The 27,637-nt window shown below is 43.5% G+C and overlaps 1 protein-coding gene across 1 annotated transcript in view; it reads left to right on the forward strand.

The window, feature by feature from the left end:
* TSPAN17 (tetraspanin 17) overlaps nucleotides 1–27,637 on the forward strand; it is an 80,746-nt gene that overhangs the window by 28,579 nt on the left and 24,530 nt on the right. Inside the window, exons 2-4 of the mRNA XM_044280696.1 lie at nucleotides 12,090–12,140; nucleotides 23,355–23,501; nucleotides 26,782–26,952. Coding sequence (XP_044136631.1) covers nucleotides 12,090–12,140; nucleotides 23,355–23,501; nucleotides 26,782–26,952 — 369 coding nt within the window. The remainder of the gene's footprint in view (nucleotides 1–12,089; nucleotides 12,141–23,354; nucleotides 23,502–26,781; nucleotides 26,953–27,637) is intronic.

Raw genomic sequence — 27,637 nt, forward strand, 5'->3', positions numbered from 1 at the left:
AGGATAAAACTGATCAGTTCTTTTCCGGTATTGAGCCCCTAGGACGGAACTCTAGGCCTGAAAAGAATAACGCTAGTGTGAAAGTGCCCTTACTGAGAACCACGTACAGTTGAAAATCACATAACAGGGGAAAGAAACCGGATTGGGATCTGACAATTCTTCTCCAAACCCTACTGTAACATAACCGTAAAGTGAGATACCTGCTGCAGGCCATTGGATCTATTTCACACAAATCATCACTGGAGAGCAGGAGCCTTTCTTCATCGAACACCTGTACTGTCTACTGGAGTGATGAAGTCAATGGAATTTGTTTCCTGAGGCCCCATTGCCTGTAACAAGCGCAGAGAAAGGCCATGTGCATACCTCCGCCCTCTCCCTTAACCTCAGTAATGACAAGTTCATCTATGGAAACACTGATGTTCTGCTACACATGTATGTGCGTGTGTCTCTTCTTTTTATACGTAACTGCATTAGGCTGTGTTTCTCTCAAAAGTGCAGAACGCCTTTCGGTCCCAACGGCATAACTTGGACGAACCCTATGGTGTTCAGTAAGACCTTGGGTTGGGGGTCCTGATTATGTGGCCATCTAAAACTGGCCTAAGGGTGCCATCACGTGGCATTTTTGTTGTAGAAATTTATCAAAGGGGTTCCTATTCCAGAAAGCACATGGATTTTTCTGCAAACCCTATTTAGATGAATGGATCTGATTTTCAGTCGCAAAATATGCAAGTGTAGATGCTCCTAAGTGAAAGGAAGGGAAATATGATTTCTCACACACTAAGGCCAGTTTCAGATGAGCATGTTCAATGCGTTACACTCCTTGTGAGAGAGTGAATTCCCACAGTGAACTCTGCTCCTCAAAATACGGACCACAAACCCATTGAAGTCAGTGGTACCACAAAAAAATCCGGATGCAACAGAGATGGTATTTGTAGTTTGCAGACCACAAAATATACGTGGTCATGTGCATGAGGCCTTCAATGTATAAATTGCAGGTTTTACTGCATCTTTTCCCACCAAACCTAGATGTCAATCTGCTCAGCTCCTCCTGCTCATTAACGTGTTGCCTGCAGATTGTAATACGTTCTGTTCAGCTCCTTCTGCTCTATAACATACTGCCTGCAGACTGTAATATGTTCTACTCAGCTCCTCCTGCTCTATAATGTGCTGCCTGTAGACTGTAATATGTTCTGCTCAGCTCCTCGTGCTCTATAACATGCTGCTATCAGATTGTAATAGTCAGGTCCATAAATATTGGGACATCAACACAATTCTACGATTTTGGCCTCTATACACCACCACAATGGATTTGAAATTAAACAAACAAGATGTGCTTTAACTGCAGACTGTCATCTTTAATTTGAGGGTATTTACATCCAAATAAGGCAAACGGTGTAGGAATTACAACAGTTTACATATGTGCCTCACACAAAAGTAATGGGATAGAATAATCATAAATCAAACTTTCACTTTTTAATACTTTGTTGCAAATCCTTTGCTGTCAATTACAGCCTGAAGTCTGGAACGCATAGACATCAACAGATGCTGGGTTTCATTCCTGGTGATGCTCTGCCAGGCCTCTACTGCAACTGTCTTCAGCTCCTGCTTGTTCTTGGGGCATTTTGTCTTCAGCAAGTGAAATGCATGCTCAATCGGATTCAGGTCAGGGGATTGACTTGGCCATTGCATAACACTTCACTTCTTTCCCTTTAATAAACTCTTAGGTGGCTTTTGCAGTATGCTTTGGGACATTGTCATCTTCACTGTGAAGCGCCGTCCAATGAGTTCTGAAGCATTTGGCTGAATATGAGCAGATAATGTTGCCCGAAACGCTTCAGAATTCATCCTGTTGCTTTTGTCAGCAGTCACATCATCAATAAATACAAGAGAGCCAGTTCCATTGGCAGCCATACATGCCCACGCCATGACACTACCACCACCATGCTTCACTGATGAGGTGGTATGCTTAGGATCATGAGCAGTTCCTTTCCTTCTCCATACTCTTCTCTTCCCATCACTCTGTCCATAGGATGTTGTGCCAGAACTGTAAAGGCTTTTTTAGATGTCATTTGGCAAACTCTAATCTGGCCTTCCTGGTTTTGAGGCTCACCAATGGTTTACATCTTGTTGTGAACCCTCTGTATTTACTCTGAAGTCTCCTCTTGATTGTTGACTTTGACACACACACACACACCTACCTCCTGAAGAGTGTTCTTGATCTGGCCAACTGTTGTGAAGGGTGTTTTTTTTCACCAGGGAAAGAATTCTTCGGTCATCCACCACAGTTGTTTTCTGTGGTCTTCCGGGTCTTTTGGTGTTGCTGAGCTCACCGGTGCGTTCCTTTTTTTTTTTTTTTTTTTTAAGAATGTTCCAAACAGTTGTTTTGGCCACACCTAATGTTTTTGCTATTTCTCTGATGGGTTTGTTGTGTTTTTTTTTTTTTTTTCAGCCTAATGGTGGCTTGCTTCACTGATAGTGACAGCTCTTTGGATCTCATCTTGAGAGTTGACAGCAACAGATTCTAAATGCTAATAGCACACCTGAAATGAACTCTGGACCTTTTATCTGCTCATCGTAATTGGGATAATGAGGGAATAACACACACCTGACCATGCAAACTGTTGTAATTCCTACACCGTTCACCTTATTTGGATGTAAATACCCTGAAATTAAAGCTGACAGTCTGCAGTTAAAGCACATATTTGTTTCATTTCAAATCCATTGTGGTGGTGTATAGAATGTTAGAATTGTGTCGATGTCCCAATATTTATGGACCTGACTGTATGTTCTGCCCTATAACATGCTGCCTGTAGACTGTAATATGTTCTGCTCAGCTCCTCCTGCTCTATAACGTGCTGCCTGCAGATTGTACTGCATTTTCACGGAGACAGGTTTTTGTTAAAATTTGTATAGTTAGACAAGAGAAATTCTAAAGGCATCCACTGCCTATTGGCCGAACAACTGTTTCTCTAGACTCCCTCACAACGTTCTAAAAAGCATATAAGTTCAGCTTGACGGTGTATTTAATGGGAAGAGAGAAGAAAGCTGCTGCCAGACACTTCTGGCTGCAGCTTATATCCCAGGAGAACAAAAGGATTGGGAGAAGATATTAATTTTATGTGATCCTTCTCTCCACCGACATCATCTGTTTGGGAGGAGTTTGGAGCTCTCCACACACAAAAATATCTGGCGAGCCTGCTGTTAATACACTAATGTGTATGGGGACCTTATGAACCAGATAGCCAGTTCTCCTAGAAATGCTAATCCTGATCTGTCCTGTATAAACACCAGGGTGATGAGAAATGTGTACACCACCACAGTGAATGACATTGTCTCTGTTATGATTCCTGTTGTGCTAGATAACCGGTGCTCCTGACCCTGGAGCTCTGAATGAAGTGCATGTCCTGGGCTGAACGTTTAGGAAGCGGAAAGGCAGGCAGCTGTTTGGCAAGGCTGATACTTTACACCGCAATTTTATGTTATTTCTAAACTGCTTTCTCTGGCCTTCATAGATGTAACAGACTGTGCTCTGAATAAATGTATATGCACACATATGTGTCTAATGTATGGTACATCTTGAATACTGCCTATAAGTACTCACGCAGTCCATGTGCACCATGTATATTAAAGGAACGTTTTCAAGCAGGTTGACCACCACTTTTGCCAGAGATCTTTATGAAGAACATAGACCTTTTGTGTGTGACTTGGCACTGAGTTGCACAGGTCCTCATTCTGTAAGTATGATATTGGCACATTTAAAGCACAGTTGTGATTTTGAATTCATTTTGTGTCGTGTTCTACAGCCTATCATACTAGCCGTTGTCCTCATCTCAACCATGGATCTTTAACCTCTGGCATGGCTTTTGAAGATAATACTGGTTTGATGTAGGCACCTGTATTTGTGTAATATGTAGCATCTTTACTGGTAGTACAGTAAAAGCAATGACATACCAACATTTTAATTGGTAAAATCGGGCATACCATGCGAGGAAAGTCCATTTTGTTGGGCCTGGGACAGTCCTACCAAATTTTGGACAGTTGGCAACTATGCAGTGATATTTTTTCTAGTATTGCTCAGTCAACCCAATAGAATGAAAGAATGTTTAGGGCCCTTTCACACTTGCGTTGTCCGGATCCGGCATAGAGTTCCGTCGTCGGGGCTCTATGCCGGAAGAATCCTGATCAGGATTATCCTAATGCATTCTGCATGGAGAGAAATCCGTTCAGGATGCATCAGGATGTCTTCAGTTCCGGAACGGAACGTTTTTTGGCCGGAGAAAATACCGCAGCATGCTGCGCTTTTTGCTCCGGCCAAAAATCCTGAAGACTTGCCGCAAGGCCGGATCCGGAATTAATGCCCATTGAAAGGCATTGATCCGGATCCGGCCTTAAGCTAAACGTCGTTTCGGCGCATTGCCGGATCCGACGTTTAGATTTTTTAGAGTGGTTACCATGGCTGCCGGGACGCTAAAGTCGGGACGCTAAAGTGGTTACCATGGCTGCCCGGGGCGCTCCAGAGTGACGTCAGGGCACCCCAAGCGCATGGATCACGTGATCACATGGAACACGTCATCCATGCGCACGGGGCGCTCTGATGTCATTCTGGAGCGCCCCGGGAGCCACACGGACTGTAAGTATACCGCTCCCCCGCTCCTACTATGGCAACCAGGACATTAATAGCGTCCTGGGTGCCATAGTAACACTGAACGCATTTTGAAGACTGCTCCGTCTTCAAATGCTTTCAGTACACTTGTGTTTTTCCGGATCCGGCGTGTAATTCCGGCAAGTGGAGTACACGCCGGATCCGGACAACGCAAGTGTGAAAGGGCCCTTAGCTATATTCTGGTATCTAAATGATAGAGGTAGGAATTTTTTTCTTATTTTATTCAAGATCCTGTCGAAGCCGTGCTTTCAACCAGACATTATGCAGCCTCCTGCCAGTACTGTGACAGTGACCTCCGAGTCAGTGCACCAAAAAGTCTGTTCCCCATTATCTGTATTTGTTTTGTAGGGTTTGGAGTTGAACTATGAAATATTTACTCTTTAACCAGTTCATGGCCGGGTCATTCCATCTCCCAGATTGATTTTGTTTTCTTTTTTTTTCTCCTCACATGTGGCTTTGAAAGCTGTAATAACTTTTTCCATTCGGTTGTGTAAATCATTTTTGTTCCTTTTTTTTAATGTGACTTTCTGTCATTTGTAATGTAGCTTTTTCTTTCTTTTCTACCCAGTAAAATGTGAGAAGCAGACTTGCCTCCTTTGCTTTTTTTTTTCTTTTTTACATTTTTTCATTTTTGTTTTATTGCAATTAAAAGTACTGTGTCTCCATAAGTTTATACCAGGCCTTTGGGTGCATTTAACATAACAATTTTTACGGTAATCATTTTTTCCCCCTGTAACTGGGACTGACATATTGGCCCTATTTAAAGGAGGAATATAGCCCCCAGAAATTTTATGCAATGCTGTTCAGCCTTACTGTAGAGCTGATCTGGGTCTGCTAAGACCTAGCAGCTTGTGGAGATACTCTGCCCTGGGTGATCACATGATCTCTAGGATCAGAGCAGGAAGCAGCATTACTGCTTCCTTATCTGTATACACATTGCTTATTGAGTAATGTCCTTGCAGAGTTTAGTGTGGACCGCCTGGACATATATAGTCAATGTGTGGTCCAGAAGTGGTTAGTATTAGAATGTAGTTGTGTGTGTTATTTTTTTTTTTTTTTTTTTTTTTTTTATTCTCGCGGTACTTTACCTTGTGGTTCAGGCAACATGACTAGACAAAATCATTTGACTGAAGTGATTTTTCTTTTCATATGCATGTCTGCTTTTTCTATTAAACTGCATAGAGTGTATATGATAACACTCTCTTAACAGAACAAATAGTGTTCTAACTTATAATATACCTCTGTGTTATACTTTGGCCCTCAAGTGCTGATCTGTGGAACCTTGTCCATGGGGTGGACTATGCACTTATATGCTTGGGATCCCCTCTAAGCCCAATTGGAAAGGTGATCCTTCTCTGGTGGACCAGACCCGTCAATGCATTTACAATCAGTCTTGTAAAAAATCTCCTGTGCTATTCCATTCTTCTGCTCAGTCACAAAACAACAAAAATTATGGAGCTGCCGGACCCTTTATATAATGGACACCAGCGGTCCCTGCTGAAGCCTATTGACTATAATGGGATCCATTGGGTTATGCTGGACAAGCTAATGGGATCCATTGGGTTATGCTGGACAAGCTAATACATCAGGTTGCACTCTCTATTTTTGCCTGCAGCCTTTAAGGGAATCTATGACAGAAGCTCCTTACAGAGCCTTACGTGCATATGTGAACACGGCCCACACTTGGACTAAGTCTTTGTTCACACTTCGATGTTTTTATCTGTTTACCTAATCCCAGGGAATGCCACTTTAAAGTGATCTGACCAATCACAAGTTGTATGAGGCTTTATGGAAGTGTTATGGAATGGGTTCAGTTCCTGAAGAGCTGGAATGGACACCATGTCCACAAGTTGATCTGCTAGTTGTAAGCTGAAGCTGTTCTCTACACTTGTTCTTCTAGGTGTAGCACACAAGCCTGGGGCTACACCCACCTTTCTGCCGGAGATCTAAGGGGTCTCCGTGGTTACCGAATGGGAGGAAATTTGTTTCTATGGTAACCAACTCAATCACCGTGGGAAATCTCTTCCTGAGACTTTCGCTTGTGTGAAACGGTCTATGTAGCTTGTCTGCTTTTACCCCTCCTCCATGTCCTGCAACACCCGGCTGGAAAACAGAGGCCAACACTGTTTTCACCTAGGGTTTATATGATCCAGCAGAACCCCCTCATAGAGGCTGCTACATTGCGTATAGTGTTGTGTGATGCGGACACTCGGGAAGGCAAGAGCTGATACTGATGAAATGTGTTAGCACATGGACACACAGTACAATATTGCTGATGTAGTAGTGCAAGACGCTTGGTGCAAATGTCGACATTAATAATGGCAGCTGTAGAAGCAGTAAATTCCCTGCTAAGATACCAGGAAATGGGAGCATTGTAGATTTTCCCTACAGTGACTGTACTGGGACCAATGTCAATTATTTACAGGTATTCTGACTAGCATCTAACCTGAGTTCTGATACATTACTACTAGAATCGGAAGTGGCGTGCTTTCTAAACTGCCAGGTTTTCCTTTCCACCAAGCAGTCGGTACACACAATTTATTTGACTGTGGTTTCCTTTGTGGAGAGGAAGTCATGTTTGTCTAACCTTGCTTTTTGTGCACGTTTCGAGGCTGTCCTCACTGAACACTCAATTATCCGTTTTGTTCCCTTGTTGCTTTTCTATTGTAGTAGCATACAATGTTTATTACATTAGTATCACGACTGTGATCCTTCATGGCTGGTATTGGTATTACATATTCATTACGAATTTGTCTTGGTAGATAACAAAACATTCGAAACACCTAGGAAAGCTCTTGTAGATAAAGCGCCATAACTGAGCATATTATCATATGCCTATCTCCTTCTTTAGAATCCTTTTAAAGGGGTTTTCTGGAAATTGGGGAAAAATAAAAAAGTCATAACTAAATTTGTAAATGTCTGTATTGAGCAATCACTACTGTAATGAAGCTGGCCGCCATCCAGCTTGCGTGCAGTTTCAGACTTGGGGGGGGGGGCGGGGTGTCACACTACATTTTTCCTATCAGTAAGGCTAGCTGCAAAGCTGAGCTTGCGCATTGTGCTCATTCCGCCTGACAGGATTTTGGAGGAATGGACTGTGTGTTTTTCCAGATTACTGTCTGAAAATGCTATACTAGTCCACCAGAAAATTGTGGGGATTTCAGCTCTGAAGCCTGCAGAACTGTGAATGTAGCTCTGGATTACAATACAGCAGGGGTGCACAACCTGCGGCCCGGGGGCCACATGCGGCCCTTGATACCATTCTGTGCGGCCCCCAGCCATCTGGTAACAGACATGTATGCCTATGTCTTGTGGCTGCTCACATGTATTTTTCATGTATTTCTCCCATTAGATGGGAGTCCTAGAAGTGTAACTAGACATTAATGGTATATAATGTGTGTTCAATATGCCATAAGTACAACATTTCAGTTGTTAATACACCTTTAAATTTGAATTTCGGCCCTCGTCATTAGTTTAGTCTGGCAATGTGGCCCCCAACCAGGAAACGTTGTGCACCCCTGCAATACAGGCTGTAACTGTGGTAATTCAATGCATTCACAATCTTACTTTACTGGTGTCCATTGGTGAAAATACCCTTTATAAAGATAGAAGTAACTTAAAGGGGGTATGCCATGATTGATGTAAAAAATGAAAATCGGACCTAATATAGTACATGACAATCTCTAAGGCCCCCTTCACATGGGCGAGAATTCCGTGTGGGTGCAATGCGTGAGGTGAACGCAATGCACCCACACTGAATCCAGACCCATTCACTTCAATGGGACTGTGCAGATGAGCGGTGGTTTTCACGCATCACTTATGCGTTGCGTGAAAATCACAGCATGTTCTATATTCAGCGTTTTTCACTCAACGCAAGCCCCATAGAAATGAATGGGGCTGCGTGAAAATCGCAAGCAAGTGCGGATGCAGTGCCATTTTTCACACATGGTTGCTAGGAGATGATAGGGATGAGCAACCCCGGAACCCATTAAAGTGTATTTCCTGTATTATTTTCCCTTATAACATTGTTATAAGGGAAAATAATAGCATTCTTAATACAGAATGCTTAGTATAATAGGGCTGGAGGGGTTAAAAAAATGAACTCGCCTCATCCACTTGATCGCGCAGCCGGCATCATCTTCTTTCTTCTTTTTTGAGGACCTGCAAAAGGACCTTTGACATAATCGCGCTCACCACGTGGTGTCGTGGTGACGTCAGCGCAGGTCCTGCTGAATGAAGATAGAAGGATCATCATTATTACGTCATCAAATGTCCTTTTGAGGGTCCTGAAAGAAGACTATGCCGGCTGCGCGATCAAGTGGATAAGGTGTGTTAATTTTTTTTTGTTTGTTTTTTAACCCCTCAATTGACCTTTTTAGTAAGCATTCTGTATTATGAATGCTATTATTTTCCCTTATAACCATGTTATAAGGGAAAATAATAAAATAAATAGAACACCTAAACCAAACCCGAAACTTCAGTGAAGAAGTCTGGGTTTGGGTCTGGGTACCACATTCAGTTTTTTATCACTCATGTGCAAACCGCATTGCACCCGTGCGATAAAAACTGAACAATGCAAATCACAGTCAAAACTGACTGAAATTGCGTGCACACTTGCGCGAGTTTCCCGCATTGCACACGCGACTCATCCGGAGCAAATCCGGGATGCCCGTGTGAAAGAGGCCGAACAAAGCTAGAACCAGCCCTGTACCTCACGTGGATACAGAGATCTCCCCATTCATTGCTCTGCTAGATGTATATCAAGCTTTCCTCTGTTGCTCTTTCTCTGTAACAACCACAGCTTCTAACAGTAGATATGGCTGGTGGGTGTTGATGATTTAAACTGAGTGTGTGTGACCACCTCAGTGAGGTGGACAGAGAAAATAGCAATTTTATTGAACCAATGGCTATACTAAATGTTTAATTACATTCAATTACAAAAGTATTCAGCTCCAGGTGCTGCTTGGAAAGATGTAGAATATTTTTCATGGCATCAACCCCTTTAAAAGCTTCAGTAAGACAGCCTGTGTAGTAAATAATAGAGGCTTGTATTAGATAGTGCCGTAAAGGTAGATGAGAGAGACTTTTATTTTAGGTGTCCTTTCCGTTAAAGCTTCTCCTCCTATTTGCAGGTACAGCCTACTTTTCCATGTGTTTTTTTTTTTTTAAATGATGGCACATATCGTAAGCTAATGGTGGCTGCCTGCCTTTTTGAAGAATGAATTGAAGTGACCTGAGGGGCCACACTGACTAAAGGCTGATCTTTCATACACCAATCTTAAAGCGCACCTTTAGGAACTACTTGCATTCTCCATAAAATAACAATTCTGGAGCATCTGTTCTTATGACTTTGTGTTGTTCCTCTTTTATTCCTGCTAAAAGTTTATGAATAAAGGTACAACAGGGTGTTACCAGTTGCAGTTGTGTCCCTATACAGCATTGCGCTGTTCTAAGGCATATCCCCGACTGGTAACACACATTTGTACTTCTGGGAGGAGTAGTAGAGGAATGGCACAACAGTAAATGATCCAGAATTGTTAATTGTGGCATGGAAATAGTTACTAAAACCGACGTATCAGGAAAGGTGCCAGGCCCTCTTTTAAGGGGTTGTCCGATGACCTATTGGGCAGCACGGTGGCTCAGTGGTTAGCAGGTTGGAATCCGACCAAGGACAACATCTGCTGGGAGTTTGTATGTTCTCCCCGTGTTTCTGTGGGTTTCCCCCCCCACACTCTGTAGACATACCGATAGGCAACGTAGTTTGTGAGCTCCACTGGTGGCAGCAATTGATGAAAATGTCTGTAAAGCTCTGAAGAATATGTCAGCGATATATAGGTGAGTAAATAAGTGAAAAAAAATATAAGACCTCGTGATAGGTCATCAGTATCGGATTGGCTAGATACGATTTCCTGCACCCCCGCCTATCAGCTGTTTGAAGAGAACGTAATGTAATTATGGCTGCCCCATACCATTCACTTGAATGGCTGCTGCGATGTCGATTGTGTGCAGGTAAGGCTACTTTGACACTAGCGTTCGTCGGTCCGCTCGTGAGCTCCGTTTGAAGGAGCTCACGAGCGGACCCGAACGCAGCCGTCCAGCCCTGATGCAGTCTGAATGGAGCGGATCCGCTCAGACTGCATCAGTCTGGCGGCGTTCAGCCTCCGCTCCGCTCGCCTCCGCACGGACAGGCGGACAGCTGAACGCTGCTTGCAGCGTTCGGGTGTCCGCCTGGCCGTGCGGAGGCGTGCGGATCCATCCAGACTTACAATGTAAGTCAATGGGAACGGATCCGCTTGAAGATGTCACCAATTGACTCAATCTTCAAGCGGATCCGTCCCCCATTGACTTTACATTGAAAGTCTGAACGGATCCGCGCAGGCTACTTGCGCACTTGCGAATTTTTTTAAAGTTATTAATGCAGACGGATCCGTACTGAACGGAGCCTCCGTCTGCATTAATATGAGCGGATCCGTTCAGAACGGATCCGCCCGAACGCTAGTGTGAAAGTAGCCTAAGCAGTGAAGAGACGCTGCGTTCTCTGCAAACAGCTGATCTGCGGGGTGCCGGAAGTCAGATCCCCGCTCATCTGATATTGATGACCTGTCATCAGTATGGGAGAACCGGACAATTCCTTTAACAAAATATCAGTTGGATACCAGCTACGGGCTGGGGTGGATTCCAGTTATAATTTACGTTGTTTTCTTGTACGCTCCTCCCACTTTAAAAAAGCGTTGAGTGGTGTAAAATTGCAATTTCTTGCACAGGCTGCACGCACATAAATGTGCCACTTTTGTATGCCAGACGGGCGAAATTCGCAAGAGAAATCCGCTGTATAAAACTGCAATGCCGCAGGTTTTCAATTTCTAAATTCTCATCCACTTTGCTGGTACTGTACAACCCTACGGATTTGCCGCACGAAAATCTGCGACGGCAAGCCCGCAGCTATGCATTCACGTGTGACCCTGTGTTTATACCTTTTTCAGCCACATGTAATGTTACTGCATGAGCCTGGCCTGATGGAGTCAGTGCAGGGGACCTGGCGACCAGTTTCTAGTCTAAGCGCTCGGTCCCCGGGATTAACCATTTATGTGCCTCACTGATAAGATCCTCACAGTGCTTTCCGAGCTGTGTTGTGGGAGTAAATTCTTTGTGCCTTGCTGAATACCGTTCTGTGTGAGAACTATGGCCTTTTGTTCAGTAAAGGTCAGGTTCTCCCATGCTATTCTTTATTCTCCGAATGAGCAGGCTCTAACCTTTTACTAGGGGATTTTGGAACCTGTTCCTTTATTAATAGGTATGATTGTAATTGTTAGGCAGGGCTCTATTGAGGAATATGAATAAAGAGAATATAAATGTATATCATTTTTTCATATTTGTCCATTAGTACTCTGCGACTAACATTCTATATCTTATTATTTCCTTGCAGTTGTTGGGAGCCTCTTTCCTGGCCATTGGCTTATGGGCATGGGCAGAGAAGGTAAGTTCTCCTTTCACGTCATAGTTTCATAGGGTCACACTTCTACATAATCGTCTCCATTTTTTTTCATAGACTTCTCCGTGCTGTCCACAGTTTTCCTACCGTAACTTATCTGACTGCAGTGCATTTATCACTTATAATGCAAGTTGTAGTCATTGGGTCATCTAAAAACACCTTGAGGACTAACTTTGAACACTGTATGATGCAAAGCATGGGCAAATTTTGGGGTGTCTTCAATACACTTTATTCAGTCCTAGAGGGACTATTTATAACAACTTCTAGTTCATCTTGCAGGTAGCCCTCATACACATGCCTGTATTATAGATCTGCAGTGTACGAGTCTGTAGTGCCGCACCTATAGTATCAGGTGTTCATGGGTCAATAATTCACCCAACGTATGTCTATTGTCTACTTCTGAAAAATAGTGTATAGTGCAGTACAGAGGTGCTATAATTATCTACAAGTCCATGATACAGAACTGTAGGAATTCTGTCTCCATAGAGCTCCATTCTGACTGGTTTCCTGTGTAGTAAGCTCTTGGTCTGCTAAATCTGTGACAGCCTCATTTGTGTAGGTTCCCCTGAAAAATAGCAGATTGTATTGTTATTTGCAGACAGTCAAAAGTATAGAATTTTCTCTAGGTCTACAAAAATCTCCCTTTTCAGACCATTGATATCTGTTGTTAGCTGTTCTGGAGTCTCAGAGTTAAATCTATAATTATACACTACTCACAAAAAGTTAGGGATGTTTGGCCTTTGGGTGACATTTATGGAAAATGTAAAACGTTCACACTACAGTGATATTATATCATTAAATTAGGGCATATAAGTAGAAGCATGCAATAGGGATTTCCTCATCTCAAACAATTTATTGAAACAAAAGCCAACACCAGTGGTGGGTATACTGCCACAAAAATGTCAATCTCTCAAAAACTTGTCATGTGGCCTTGAGCATCAATTACAGCTCGACAATGACTTCTCGTGCTGCTCACAAGTCGACATATTTTCTGCTGAGGCATGGCATCTCACTCATCTTTAAGGGCGGTCCTCTGGCCATTGAAGTTCTGGGGTACTGAGCTACGAGCCTCTACACGGCGACTCAGCTGATCCCATAGTTTTTCAATGGGATTCAGGTCTGGAGAAAGTGCACGCCACTCCATTTGAGGTATCCCAGTCTTCAGCAGCAATTCCCTAATGATGCAACCTCGAGGTGCGAGTGCATTGTAGTCCATGAAGATTAAATTAGGCCCATGCAGAGGCACAATGGCTGGATTAATGATGGTATTCAAGTAGTAAAGGCATGTCACTGTACCATTCACAAAGTGTTGGGCAGTTCTGTATTGACTGCACACCTGCCCACACTATAACACCACCACCACCCAAAGACTCGTCTGGTGACAACAGTGGCTAATGCATAGCGCTCTCCTTGATGTCTCCAACATAGTTGTGGCCATCATTTCTGATCAGCATAAATCAATTTACATTGGTGAACAGCACCGTGGCCCACTGGTCCCTCGTCCAGCGTAGATGCTCCTTGGCCCATGCAAGACAATGACACCTGGCCCATGCCTGGTGATGTGGTCAGGTAACCTTGCAGGTCTTCTAGCACAAAGGCCACACTGATTTGAAATGGTTTTGAATGGTCTGACGTGACACTTGGGTACCTCTCACCTCCCTTAAATGTGCCTGGAGTTGTGTGGCATTCATCATCCGGTTCAGCAAGGCATTGTTCACAATGAAGTGGTCATCAGTGTGGCATGTGGCCAAAGGACTTCTATGCTATTCTGTGACTCTTCCAGTCTCTGTATCTCTGTTGCAACTTGCTGGTGACACTCTAAGCTCAGTGGCCACTTCTGTCTGAGAACATCCTGCTTGAAGCCTCCCAATGGTGATGTACTATTGATCAGTTGTTAGGTGTCATCTTGGTCTCATGATATTAAAATATGAACTGATGAGGGCTGTTTAAATACCAATTCTAATTGAACCATGACATTTATTGGGCGATTCATGGATCAAACACCTGTTGTGAATTTTGCCATTAAGCTCCTTGTTAGAGAACAGCAAGTTGTGCAACAAGTACTGAAACATTGAACAGTTGGACATGTCCATTCAAAAGTTTAGAGAAAGTCACAGTAAGTTTACCTGTAAAGGCTAGATTCCATTTAGGTTCATCCTGAAATTCCTTTTTTTTATTTTTTTGCTAAATTACCAAGCCTAGTGTGGGGCTGTCTTTTTTTTTTAACCACCTCCCGACCGCCTAACGCGCCGATGCGTCCGGGAGGTGGTTGATTTGTTCCTCCTGGACGCATCGGCGCGTCATCTCGCGATACCCGAGATTTCCTGTGAATGCGCGCACGCTCACAGGAACAGAAGGTAAGCGAGTGGATCTCCAGCCTGCCAGCGGCGATCGCTCGCTGGCAGGCTGGAGATGTGATTTTTTTTTTTAACCCCTAACAGGTATATTAGACGCTGTTTTGATAACAGCGTCTAATATACCTACTACCTGGTCCTCTGGTGGTCCCTTTTGTTAGGATCGACCACCAGAGGACACAGGTAGGTCAGTAAAGTCGCACCAAACACCACACTACACCCATCTCCCCCCCCCCCCCCCCCCGTCACTTATTAACCCCTTATAAACCCCTGATCACCCCATATAAACTCCCTGATCACCCCCCCTGTCATTGATCACCCCCCTGTAAGGCTCCATTCAGACGTCCGTATGATTTTTACGGATCCATGGATACATGGATCGGATCCGCAAAACACATGCGGACGTCTGAATAGAGCCTTACAGGGGGGTGATCAATGACAGGCGGGTGATCACCCATATAGATTCCCTGATCACCCCCTGTCATTGATCACCCCCCTGTAAGGCTCCATTCAGACGTCCATATGATTTTTACGGATCCATGGATACATGGATCGGATCCGCAAAACACATGCGGACGTCTGAATGGAGCCTTACAGGGGGGTGATCACCCATATAGATTCCCTGATCACCCCCCTGTCATTGATCACCCCCCTGTAAGGCTCCATTCAGACGTCCGTATGATTTTTACGGATCCATGGATACATGGATCGGATCCGCAAAACACATGCGGACGTCTGAATGGAGCCTTACAGGGGGGTGATCATCCCATATACACTCCCTGATCACCCCCTGTCATTGATCACCCCCCTGTAAGGCTCCATTCAGACGTCCGCATGTGTTTTGCGGATCCGATCCATGTATCAGTGGATCCGTAAAAATCATACGGACGTCTGAATGGAGCCTTACAGGGGGGTGATCAATGACAGGAGGGTGATCACCCATATACACTCCCTGATCACCCCCTGTCATTGATCACCCCCCTGTAAGGCTCCATTCGGACGTCCGCATGTGTTTTGCGGATCCGATCCATGTATCCATGGATCTGTAAAAATCATACGGACGTCTGAATGGAGCCTTACCAGGGGGGTGATCAATGACAGGGGGGTGATCACCCATATACACTCCCTGATCACCCCCTGTCATTGATCACCCCCCTGTAAGGCTCCATTCGGACGTCCGCATGTGTTTTGCGGATCCGATCCATGTATCCATGGGTCTGTAAAAATCATACGGACGTCTGAATGGAGCCTTACCAGGGGGGTGATCAATGACAGGGGGGTGATCAATGACAGGGGGGTGATCAGGAAGTCTATATGGGTGATCACTCCCCTGTCATTGATCACCCCCCTGGTAAGGCTCCATTCAGACGTCCGTATGATTTTTACGGATCCATGGATACATGGATCGGATCCGCAAAACACATGCGGACGTCTGAATGGAGCCTTACAGGGGGGTGATCATCGACAGGGGGTGATCAGGGAGTGTATATGGGTGATCACCCGCCTGTCATTGATCACCCCCCTGTAAGGCTCCATTCAGACGTCCGCATGTGTTTTGCGGATCCGATCCATGTATCCATGGATCCGTAAAAGTCATACGGACGTCTGAATGGAGCCTTACCAGGGGGGTGATCAGGGAGTCTATATGGGTGATCACCCCCCTGTCATTGATCACCCCCCTGTCATTGATCAACCCCCCTGTAAGGCTCCATTCAGACATTTTTTTGGCCCAAGTTAGCGGAAATATATATTTTTTGATTGTTTGTTTTTTCTTAAAGTCTCATATTCCACTAACTTGTGTCAAAAAATAAAATCTCACATGAACTCACCGTACCCCTCACGGAATCCAAATGCGTAAACATTTTTAGACATTTATTTTCCAGACTTCTTCTCACACTTTCGGGCCCCTAAAAAGCCAGGGCAGTATAAATACCCCACGTGTGACCCCATTTCGGAAAGAAGACACCCCAAGGTATTCCGTGAGGGGCATATTGAGTCCATGAAAGATTGAAATTTTTGTCCTAAGTTAGCGGAAAGTGAGACTTTGTGAGAAAAAAACCAAAAAAAAATCAATTTCCGCTAACTTATGCAAAAAAAAAAAAAAAATTCTATGAACTCGCAGGCCCCTCATTGAATACCTCGGGGTGTCTTCTTTCCAAAATGGGGTCACATGTGGGGTATTTATACTGCCCTGGCTTTTTAGGGGCCCGAAAGTGTGAGAAGAAGTCTGGGATCCAAATGTCTAAAAATGCCCTCCTAAAAGGAATTTGTGCTGTGTGCACTTCTCCCTGTCCCTGCACTTGGCAGACGTTCCCTCACTCAGCAGAACTGGAGAATGCAGAGTTGAAGCAGCGCAGACCAGGGAAGGGAGATCTGCCATCTGCTCAGTGTATAAATGAAAGCAACGTGTGGTAAGAGGACCCCTTTGTGATGCAGGAGATTAACCCTTTAGGGAGAGGGCTGTGGTTACTGACACTTTTGCGGGGCTATTGTTACTGGCTAGTGAGGGCAGGCGGGATTAGCCTCAGGGTGAGGGCAGTGGCGGCCATCTTAACTGAATAGTGAAATTGCAGTTTTATGCAGACTGGTTGCTAAAGGCTGAATCTTATTAAATATGTAGTAAGTCAGTCTAATAGTAACTGATTCTGGAATATCATGTTATTAGTAACTACATATATGAAAATTGAAATTAGGGTCTAAGTGTGACAGTTATCCTTTAAAGTAAAGGAGGTGGTCCTATAAGTGATTGACCGCTATCTCTGGATACACAGTCTTAGAGGGAAGGCTGTCAGTACTGATAGGACCGGCTCCTTGTCTTCAAAGCTCAGAGTGAGCAGGAATTTAAATGAAGAAAATACATGTTATACTGAATCTTTTCCCTTAAAACTATATCCATCTGCTCAGCTCCTCCTGCTCTAATAACATTCTGCTGGCAGATTGCACTGCATTTAGATGGTTACCGGTTCCCTTTAATTACACAAAACAAATTTGGAGAAGGATTTTTAGATCCTACGAGTGCCAGTAACCCCTTTACGCTGGGTTCAGACCTGCGCGTACTTGAACGTACGCTCTGTATGCGCGATTGTACGGGCGTTTGCAGTCGACCATACAGAGACAAGCGAACGCCCATTGTCGCGCGTTCCCGCTGAAGTCTATGTACGGTAACGTGCGACAAGACACCCCAAAGAAGCTCCTGTACTTCTTGGGGCGTCGGGCGTTTTACAGCGCGATCGTACGCGCTGTAAAACGCTCAGATGAGAACCATTCCCAGAGGGAATCATTGGTTCTTGCCTGTTGAGCGTTTTACAGCGCATAGAACGCTCTGTAAAACGCTTAGGTCTGAACCCAGCCTTATAGTGGGTTCAGGCAAAGGTTTTTGCTGGCGTTTTTTCTGCTATTCTGTTTTTTTAGTGCACTTTTTGCACTGCCAACTCCTGATGTTAGCTGAAGGTCTGTGGTAAGTATGAAATGCCATGAAAAAAAAAAACACTACTGGGCAAACACACTGTATGCAAAAAACAAAAGCGAAAATTTATGTAAGAACCTTCAGAAATTTTACTGTGGAAGAATCATAATTTAATATTTCCTCCCTTGACTGAGGCCTGATGTAATAACCCCCTAAATGTGTTTGTGGATTTTCTGATTCAAATTAGCTGCAATTTAGCACATCCTCTTATTGTTTTATAGAACGTAGGCTGCGAGTGGTAGAACCATCAATTGATCCTCCATCCAGCTCATCACATTAGCCACGTGCTGTGGACACGGCGTTCTGTGGGATTTATTGCTACAGTTTCTGACTGTACAAGTCTTAAGCTGTGTACGATGCATTAAAGATGGGAGAGCAGCCTGAAGGACTTGACTTTATTACACATTCATTATCTTGCTTATGGGGATTGAGGTTATAAAACAGAGTTTTGTGATACAATTACACTTCCAAGATATTGTTAGATGAAAACATGTACAGTGCTCCTTGTGGTTGTAAAGTTGCAGATTCTGACAAAGTAAATGCATGTCGGATTCTGTAGAGGGCGCACTTCTTTTATGGTTTCATCGGAACAGAGTGTAAGAAATGGGCACACAGAAAATTTAGTAATATGATCCTTGTACATCTGTGTATCATTATAATGTCTCAAGTATGTCATTTTATTCTCATTAATTAGATGTAAATACTGTTTTCTTTTTTTTTTTTTTAATAAGTTCTAGTTGTCTGGAGAAACCAGTACAGCAGGGTGTGTATTCTTTATGGCAGCTACAATTAAAGGGATTCAATTACCAGAGAAATTGTATAGAATAATAAGGGTGAGTTCACCCATTGCTGTAAAACTGCAATTTTCACATAATGTGGTTTTATGCAGTTGGTCCACAGCATATGATGAGCGTAGCAAGCTTGGTATGTTACATCCGAAGTCGCTGCGTTCAAAACTTCGGATTAGTACTGTATGGCGATCCGTCTCTGTACAGTATTAGAATGTATGGGTTTCCCATGAGCCGACGTTAGTTGACTTATAAGGTGGAAAACCACTAAAGTGAAACCGAACTGCTATCTCGGAATCGAACCAGAGTTCGGCTTCAAGTTTTAAAGTGGTTTTCCACTTTAAAAATCAACTACCGAAGTTATTCAACTAACTGACTTCAGATTATCGAAGCCCATGCATTCTGATACTGTACGGAGACTGATCTCAGTACAGTATTAATCTGGCTGTAACATCCGAAGCTTGCTTCGCTCATCACTAGAAAGCACCTTTTAGGGCTGTTTTACACTGACCGATGTTTGGGCCATGTGAGCGCCGATGGATGATAACACATCCATCGGTGGTTGTTTTCACCAGCCTGATTACACAGAGCGATGCAAGCCGAACGTGGTAGGAACAATTACTACTGCAGTCGTTCCTCCCATATTCAGTTCTGTTCAGGGTGGATAAAAACCAATGATTTTTATTTTTAAAAAAAATATAAAAAAATGTTTTTTTTATTTTTTTATATAAAATCCTTTTTGAGGAAAATTACCATCCAAAGGTTATTCCATCATGAACTAAAGATTAGTTTTTTAATTACCGTATTTTTCGCCGTATAAGACGCACTTTTTCCCCCCCAAAAGTGGGGGGGAAATAGCAGTGCGTCTTATACGGCGAATGTAGCCGATTTTGCTTAGTTTTCAATGATACACCCGCCGCGATGCCGTGCGGCGGGTATATCAGCTGTGAGGGAGGAGGGGCTGGGGGCGGCATCTGCATTTATAATGACAGCGGGGCCCGTGCAGTGACTGTATTCTACTACACGGGCCCCGCTTACTGTACAATCATATCCCTAATACCGTAGTTAATTGTTGTGTGCACTGCATGTAAAAGCATAATGAGCGATGATGAGCGCTATTACTTACAATTAGAAGCGCTTGCCGTTCGGAGCAGGGAGGAGGGAGGAGGCAGGAGGCAGGCCGGGAGGACGGGCGCTGGCAGTGTGAGTCATACGTCACGCGCCTGCGCCGCCTGCTTCATGAATGAAGCAGGCGGCGTGGGCGCATGACGGATGACTCACACTGCCAGCGCCCGTCCTCCCGGCCTGCCTCCTGCCTCCTCCCTCCTCCCTGCTCCGAACGGCAAGCGCTTCTAATTGTAAGTAATAGCGCTCATCATCGCTCATTATGCTTTTACATGCAGTGCACACAACAATTAACTACGGTATTAGGGATATGATTGTACAGTAAGCGGGGCCCGTGTAGTAGAATACAGTCACTGCACGGGCCCCGCTGTCATTATAAATGCAGATGCGACCCCCACCCCCATTATAAAAGCAAATGCGACCCCCACACTTATGGAGGGGATCTGTGGATGACACATAGCATAAGATGCTATATATGTGTCATCCACAGATCCCCCCCATAACTGTCATACACAGATCCTCATAACAGCGCCATCCAGAGAGGATCCCCTATAAGTGTCATCCACAGATCCCCCATAACAGTGCGTCATCCACAGATCCCCATAACAGTGCATCACCCACAGACCACAATTAGTTCAAAATATTTTTTTTCTTATTTTCCTCCCCAAAAACCTAGGTGCGTCTTATACGCCGGTGCGTCTTATACGGCGAAAAATACGGTATGTAGAATAAGGCTTTATATGTTGAATTTTTTTTTGGTAAATAAATTCCATTAATCCAATCAGAATGTCATGCTCTTCCAGAGGTTTTTGTAAGATTATTGGGCAGTTTCTTCTGCCTAAAAGATATTATCACAGATGCTTGGTTTACTTTAGCAGTTCTCAAAACTGAATTTGACTCGGCAGAGATCACATGCCTCTTCTTCACAGCAAAAATGTTATAACATGAACAGAGTTGAGAAAAAGATCTTAAAGGGGTTCTGCACTTTGTTTAAACTTATAATCTATCCTCTGGATAGATCATCAGCTTCTGATTGGCGTGGGTCCGACACCCAGGACCCCCGCTGATCAGCTGTTTGAGAAGGTAGCGGCGCTCTAGTAGCGCTGTGGCCTTCTCACTGTTTACCGCTGGCCCACTGACGTCACGACTAGTATCAACTAGCGTGGGCGGGGCTAAGCTCTGTTCACTTGAATGGAGCTTAGCCGCGCCCAAGCTAGTTGATACCAGTCATGACGTCAGTGGGCCGGCGGTAAACGGTGAGAAACCTGCGGCGCTACTGGAGTGCCGCTGCCTTCTGAAACAGCTGATCGGCGGGGGTCCCGGGTGTCGGACCCCTGCCGATAAGAAGCTGATGATCTATCCAGAGGATAGATCATCGGTTAAAACAAAGTGCAGAACCCCTTTAATCCTAACTTCTACAAACCTATGAATACAGAATCAACCTAATCAAACTAATATGAAAAGTTGTTATTCTAAAAATCTTCATCTACTTGCATATTATAAGTTATACCAGCCAGAATTAGTCTTTATGTAGAAAACTATGATTTAAATCAAGCCTTACTGACTAGTGATTTAAATCGTGATTTAAATCAGTTTAATTTAAATCCAATCCACCCTGGTTCTGTTGATTGAGCAGCTCATCCCTGATTACACAGAGAGATGTGCTGCTGATAACTGGGCATCTTTCATCCTAATGAAAGATGCCCATCATGGGCTGGTTAGCTGCTCAATTATACAGGACATTAACAGGAACCAGTATTCTTATGAATGCTAGTTCTCAATATTCATGTGGCCTAATAGGGTCTTTAGTCTCTGGGAGAATCACCACTCCCAGAAACCATGTAGTGACTGCATTGATGCACACAGAGCCTTATCGGTTTGTGTGTGTATGTATAGTGTTAAAGGAGTTGTCTAGGTTCAGAGCTGAACCCAGAATTTCACCCAGGTAGCCCCGCCCCCTGATAGCATTAAAGCATTTCATGCTCCCATGCACTCCCTTGCCCCGCATCGCGCAGGGCAAGGGCTTTTTTTATTTACAGTAACACACTGGCTTCCGCCAAGCGGTGTGTTTGATGTCATCAGCTTTGATGGGCAGGCTTTACCGCTGCCCTGGTCGTTTTATAGGCTAGGGCAGCGCTAAAGCCCTCCCATCAGTGCAGGTGACCTCACCAGGCTCACTGCTGGGTGGAATCCTCCGCCTGGCAGCCCTATGGAGAGCCCGGTACGTCACTGGATCTCCTGAAAATGCCTTTTCCCTGTGTGATTCAGCACAGGGCAACGGAGAGCATTAAATGCTCCGATGCTCATCTTAGTGGGGCTGCCTAGGTGAAAATGTGGGTATGTCCGGGTTCAACTCTGAACCTGGACAACCCATTTAAACTGGAACAACTGGTGTGGCACTCTGTTCCAGTTTTTGGGGTGCTTTTGTTGTGGGTTCCTAAACCTTAATACAATTGGATAAAAACTTCAGCGCTCCTTTTGGTGTGGTGAATTCAGTGCATTTTTTTTTTTTTTTTTTGTAAGGCAAGTCAGCTAATGCATGTGACGTTTCGTTCAACATCACATGCACATTCATTACCTGTTAAGCTGGCCATAAGGCTGTGTTCACACATATGCTTTTAACTCCTGCACTCTGTTCTAGCACTCTACCACCATGCACTGCCAGTTCCCCATTTACTATAATTGTATCCAGTGGGAATCCGGCTGCTTTCCAGTATATGCTGGCTTTCACACTGACAACAAATGCTGCCTGTAGTATCTTTTTTTTATTTTTTGTTCTTGTCCAGCTGAAAGCCATCATATATGCCATATACCCGATCGGAGTGCCAGAATTTACAACGCAGACTTGAACCCAGTCTAACATGACTTGATTTCAGATGGCTGGCTTCTGGATGACTTGTTGGTCATGGTTGGTCTGTGTAGGTTGGCGACATAAGTCATAATGACATATTGCTTATCAATCTCTGCCGTGTTAGCTTCTTTTGTTTGGCATAAGTAAGAGTCTAACTACAGATAAAACCCAAAACTGGAGATAAATCTGTTAACAGATGTCTACCTTCGGTCCGCAATGTCATTGAAATACACAGGTCAGGAGAACTTACAGATCCTCTTTAGATGATGATCCAAAATGAGTTCTAGTCAGTATTGCTCCATTGTGCAGAAGTGTTCAGTCTCCTAGAGCCTTCTTAGTTCTGTTAGGAATGTGTCTGTCATAAGGTGTCTGTGACTGATTCCAGTAGCAACCAGCAGAAATTATTTGCCTTGCCTATATTTCTGGCCATAACTCCCAATCAGTAAACATGAGTAATTTTAAGCTTTTACAAAATTCCTAAATTTTATGTGGATTGCACTGTCAAGTGGAGATTAACGTTTGAGCAAGGGCATTTTAACATTAAAACGTGATCAGTGCTAAGATTGAATATTGTTTACTTGATCCTGACTTACAATATGGTTGTACTGTCCGCAGGGTGTGCTTTCCAACATCTCATCCATCACAGACCTGGGTGGCTTTGACCCTGTCTGGCTCTTCATGGTCACCGGGGCTGTGATGTTTGTGCTGGGGTTCGCTGGCTGCATTGGAGCACTACGGGAGAACACCACTCTTCTAAAATTTGTAAGTTATGAGTTCATTTACATTCAGAAGTGTACTTTTTTTTTTTTCCCTCTCTACAAGTGACATGAATGTAGACTTTGTACTGAACGGACTTAAAAAAAAAAAAAAAAAAATCGTCCACATGAACAAACACATTAATGTAAAATGGCACATTTTCTTCTAAATTGTATTTCTGTCCAAGAACAAGAAGAAAACTGGCATAAAATATATTTAAGATCCATTAAGCAGTGTTTTTATTAGTTGTCTCTTTTAAGGGTTACATTTTAACAGAAAATGTAGAAATAAGTTATGGAGTTGTGTCATCATAGTAAGCATTTACTGGAGGTTACCGTCAGTCCATTTCCAGTAAAGCATGCGATTCAGTTACCTGGCATTGTTCAGTAGTGTTTGCTATAGACGCTCAGACATGCACCATGTTAAGGAACACACAGCATGTTAAACCATATGTCAGTGTATTCATGCCATTTTTCTGGCGTTTGTACATTAAAAAATATGGCATCCAGGCCAAACATCATTTTTATGAACCCTCCTCTTTTTCTAACACACATGATCGTGTCATCAAAAGCGGTCAATGACTGTAGAATCTCGCCCAGCACTGCTCATTTACTAAAGCCATGCCCTTGTTTTCCATCAACAGAATTATCTCTGGAGCTGTTGATAAACTGGGTGCAAATGGCCCTAGCAGAGAGACTGACCAAGACCACTGTTCATATGGTGCACCAGTAATAATAAACAGTCCCCCATGTGTTTTAGAATGATAGCTGGATCAAAGAGCTCCATTCCTGTCTGTTTAACCCACACAGTGGTATTGTAGGGTGCCGAGTAGTTGTGATGACCTCAGGAGAACGATAAATTCACAACACACTGCAGTGCAGAAGTATTGCAGTGTATTGTAAAAGCAATCAAACTGAATTTCAGGTTCAAGTCCCCTAGGATGCCTAAAAAAGTTAAATAGAAGTTTTAAAAAATAAAATAAAACAAATGGCAATATTAAAAAATATTCCCATGTAATTTTTACCATGCAGTGAACACTAAAAACCTAAATTCAATGGCTGAGTTGACTTATTTTTTTCCCATTCCACCCACTCAGTCGTTGTGTCTGTTCCATCAGTTGCGGTTCCTACTCTCCATGTCAACTTCTTAGATTTCGCAGTCAGTGCTGTCAGCGGTATCTGCATAGTACTAAGTACTACCCTGCATAACTCAGTTGTAGAAAATTGCTCTTTTCCGGATCCGGACAACGCAAGTGTGAAAGAGGCCTTATAACTGGGGATGTAGCTGTGTTCAGAATTAAGCAATCGCATTCAAAATCATGTTAAATAGGAGTCCTGACATCATTTAAATTGCCTCTGATTAACCCCAAATAAAGTGCAGCTGCTCTAGTTGGTCTTTCCTGAAATTTTCTTAGTCGCATCCCACAGCAAAAGCCATGGTCCACAGAGAGCTTCCAAAGCATCAGAGGGATCTCATTGTTAAAAGGTATCAGTCAGGAGAAGGGTACAAGAGAATTTCCAAGGCATTAGATATACCATGGAACACAGTGAAGACCTCATCAAGTGGAGAAAATTTGGCACAACAGTGACATTGCCAAGAAATGGACGTCCCTCCAGAATTGATGAAAAGACTAGAATAAAACTGGTCTGGGAGGCTACCAAGAGGCCTACAGCAACATTAAAGGAGCTGCAGAAATATCTGGCAAGTACTGGCTGTGTGGTACATGTGACAACAATCTCACATATTCTTCATATGTCTTTGCTATGGGGTAGAGTGGCAAGACGAAAGCCTTTTCTTACGAAGAAAAACATCCAAGCCAGGCTACATTTGGCAAAAACACATCTGAAGTCTCCCAAAAGCATGTGGGAAAAGGTGTTATGGTCTGATGAAACAAAGGTTGAACTTTTTGGCCATAATTGTTTGGCGCAAATACAACACTGCACATCACCAAAAGAACACCATACCCACAGTGAAGCATGGTGGTGGCAGCATCCTGCTTTGGGGCTGTTTTCACTCAGCTGGAACTGGGGCCTTAGTTAAGCTAGAGGGAATTATGAACAGTTCCAAATACCAATCAATATTGGCACAGAACCTTCAGGATTCTGCTAGAAAACTGAACATGAAGAGGAACTTCATCTTTCAGCATGACAATGACCCAAAGAATATATCCAAATCAACAAAGGAATTGCTTCACCAGAAGAAGATAAAAGTTTTGGAATGGCCCAGCCAGAGCCCAGATCTGAATCCGATTGAAAATCTGTGGGGTGATCTGAAGAGGGCTGTGCACAGGAGATGCCCTCGCAATCTGACAGATTTGGGGTGTTTTTGCAAAGAAGAGTGGGCAAATCTTGCCAAGTCAAAATGTGCCATGCTGATAGATTCATACCCAAAAAGACTGAGTGCTGTAATAAAATCAAAAGGTGCTTCAACAAAGTATTAGTTAAAGGGTGTGAACACTTATGCAACCATATTATTTTATTTTTATATTTTTTTTCTTCCCTCTACCTAAAAGATTTTTTTGTTTTTCAATTGAGTTGTACATTAAAGGTGGAAAAAGTTCTGAAATGATTTCTTTGTCTCATTTTTTATATCCACTGTAAATACAGCGGTCTCCTCTGCTGATAAGAAGGTGATTGTCAGGAAGGAATGCTTCCTTCCTGACAATTGCCTGCAAAATTGATGGGTGTAAATGGACCTTTAGGCTCTGTTACTATCTGTCTGTCATTGTTTTCATTATGAATGGAAGATACACAGCAGTGCAGAATTATTGCGTGACAGAAATCACCCACACCCAAGGTGTCTATTTGTCTTTCCAATCAAATATGTCAGAATATGCAATGGAGCCTCCTGCACAAAAGTGAACATAGCCTAAGGTGCTATGCCGTATTGGTATTTTCCTTGAATATTATTGTTGCACTAAATGACCATTGTCTGCTTAGCACTAGCGTGAGCTGGACTTGTGAATGTGAAGTACCAGCTACTTAATATGTAACATCTTCTACTAGTGCTTTAAATGATTGTTTACTCAGATATCTTTCATTTAGGGTTTTATTGTCTACCACACCCAGCGCCCATTCATTCATTGACTTATTTCGTCCCTCCCCAGTTATTAAATAGATGCCTTGATAACTATGGTGAGCATATCTGAGCCAACTTCTCCTCCTTCCCCTGTCCTTACTGAAAGTTTTTAGGGTCTTCAGACCCTTGTGTCTTTCCTAGAACTGCAGTCTAGTCAGCAGGTCTTAGAAGTCTGCTCTGATGTATGCTTTATTTCTCTTTATTTCAGTTCTCTGTCTTCCTTGGGCTGATCTTTTTCCTTGAGCTGACAGCAGGAATCCTGGCCTTCGTATTTAAAGACTGGATCAAAGATCAACTCAATTTCTTTATTAATAACAATGTCAAGGCATATCGAGATGATATAGACTTGCAGAACCTCATTGATTTTGCTCAGGAATATGTAAGTCTGATTGTTTCTTGCTAGTAAAGGGGCATTACTTTGGGACATAAAATGATGTATTAATGATATGCCTCTGTTCTTGCAAAATACTGACCTAAAGTATACCACCCAAAAGGTTGTATAAAGATGGCAAGAGTCTAGGATCTGATCTGCAGTGGAGGTTCTGGCAGGAACCTGCATCACAGATTCTGGGGGAAAAATGGACTTGATACCACAGCATGCAGCAGTATGTCATCCAGCTGAATGCTATTATTCACACTGGAGAGCCAGTGAACCCCATTGTAGTGACCAGCAACACTCAGTCTGGGTTCACACTTTGCAGTTGAAAAATTGACATCTGCAACAATATCTACATGTGACTCAAACATTGTTCTGCTCCCTGTAAAGAGCGGTTCCTGCAAACATTAGATCACTAACCAAGTGCTTAAAGGGGTTGTCTCACCTCAAACATTGGTAATGTATTGGTCCCACCTCTGGGTCCTGCGCCTATCTCTTGAACGGAGCGCCCAAAATGATAGAGAGTACTGCGTATGTGTAGCCACCCTCCATTAATTTCTTTGGGAGACCCCAAAAAAGCTGAGCAGCGCATTCGGCTATTTTCGGGAGTCCCTTGGAAATTAATGGAGAGTGCAGTGCGCATGCGTGGCTACCGCTCCATTCACTTTTATGGAACTGCCAGGCGCCA

The sequence above is a fragment of the Bufo gargarizans genome, chromosome 2 (assembly GCF_014858855.1).
Source record: "Bufo gargarizans isolate SCDJY-AF-19 chromosome 2, ASM1485885v1, whole genome shotgun sequence".
Taxonomy (NCBI): Eukaryota; Metazoa; Chordata; class Amphibia; order Anura; family Bufonidae; genus Bufo; species Bufo gargarizans.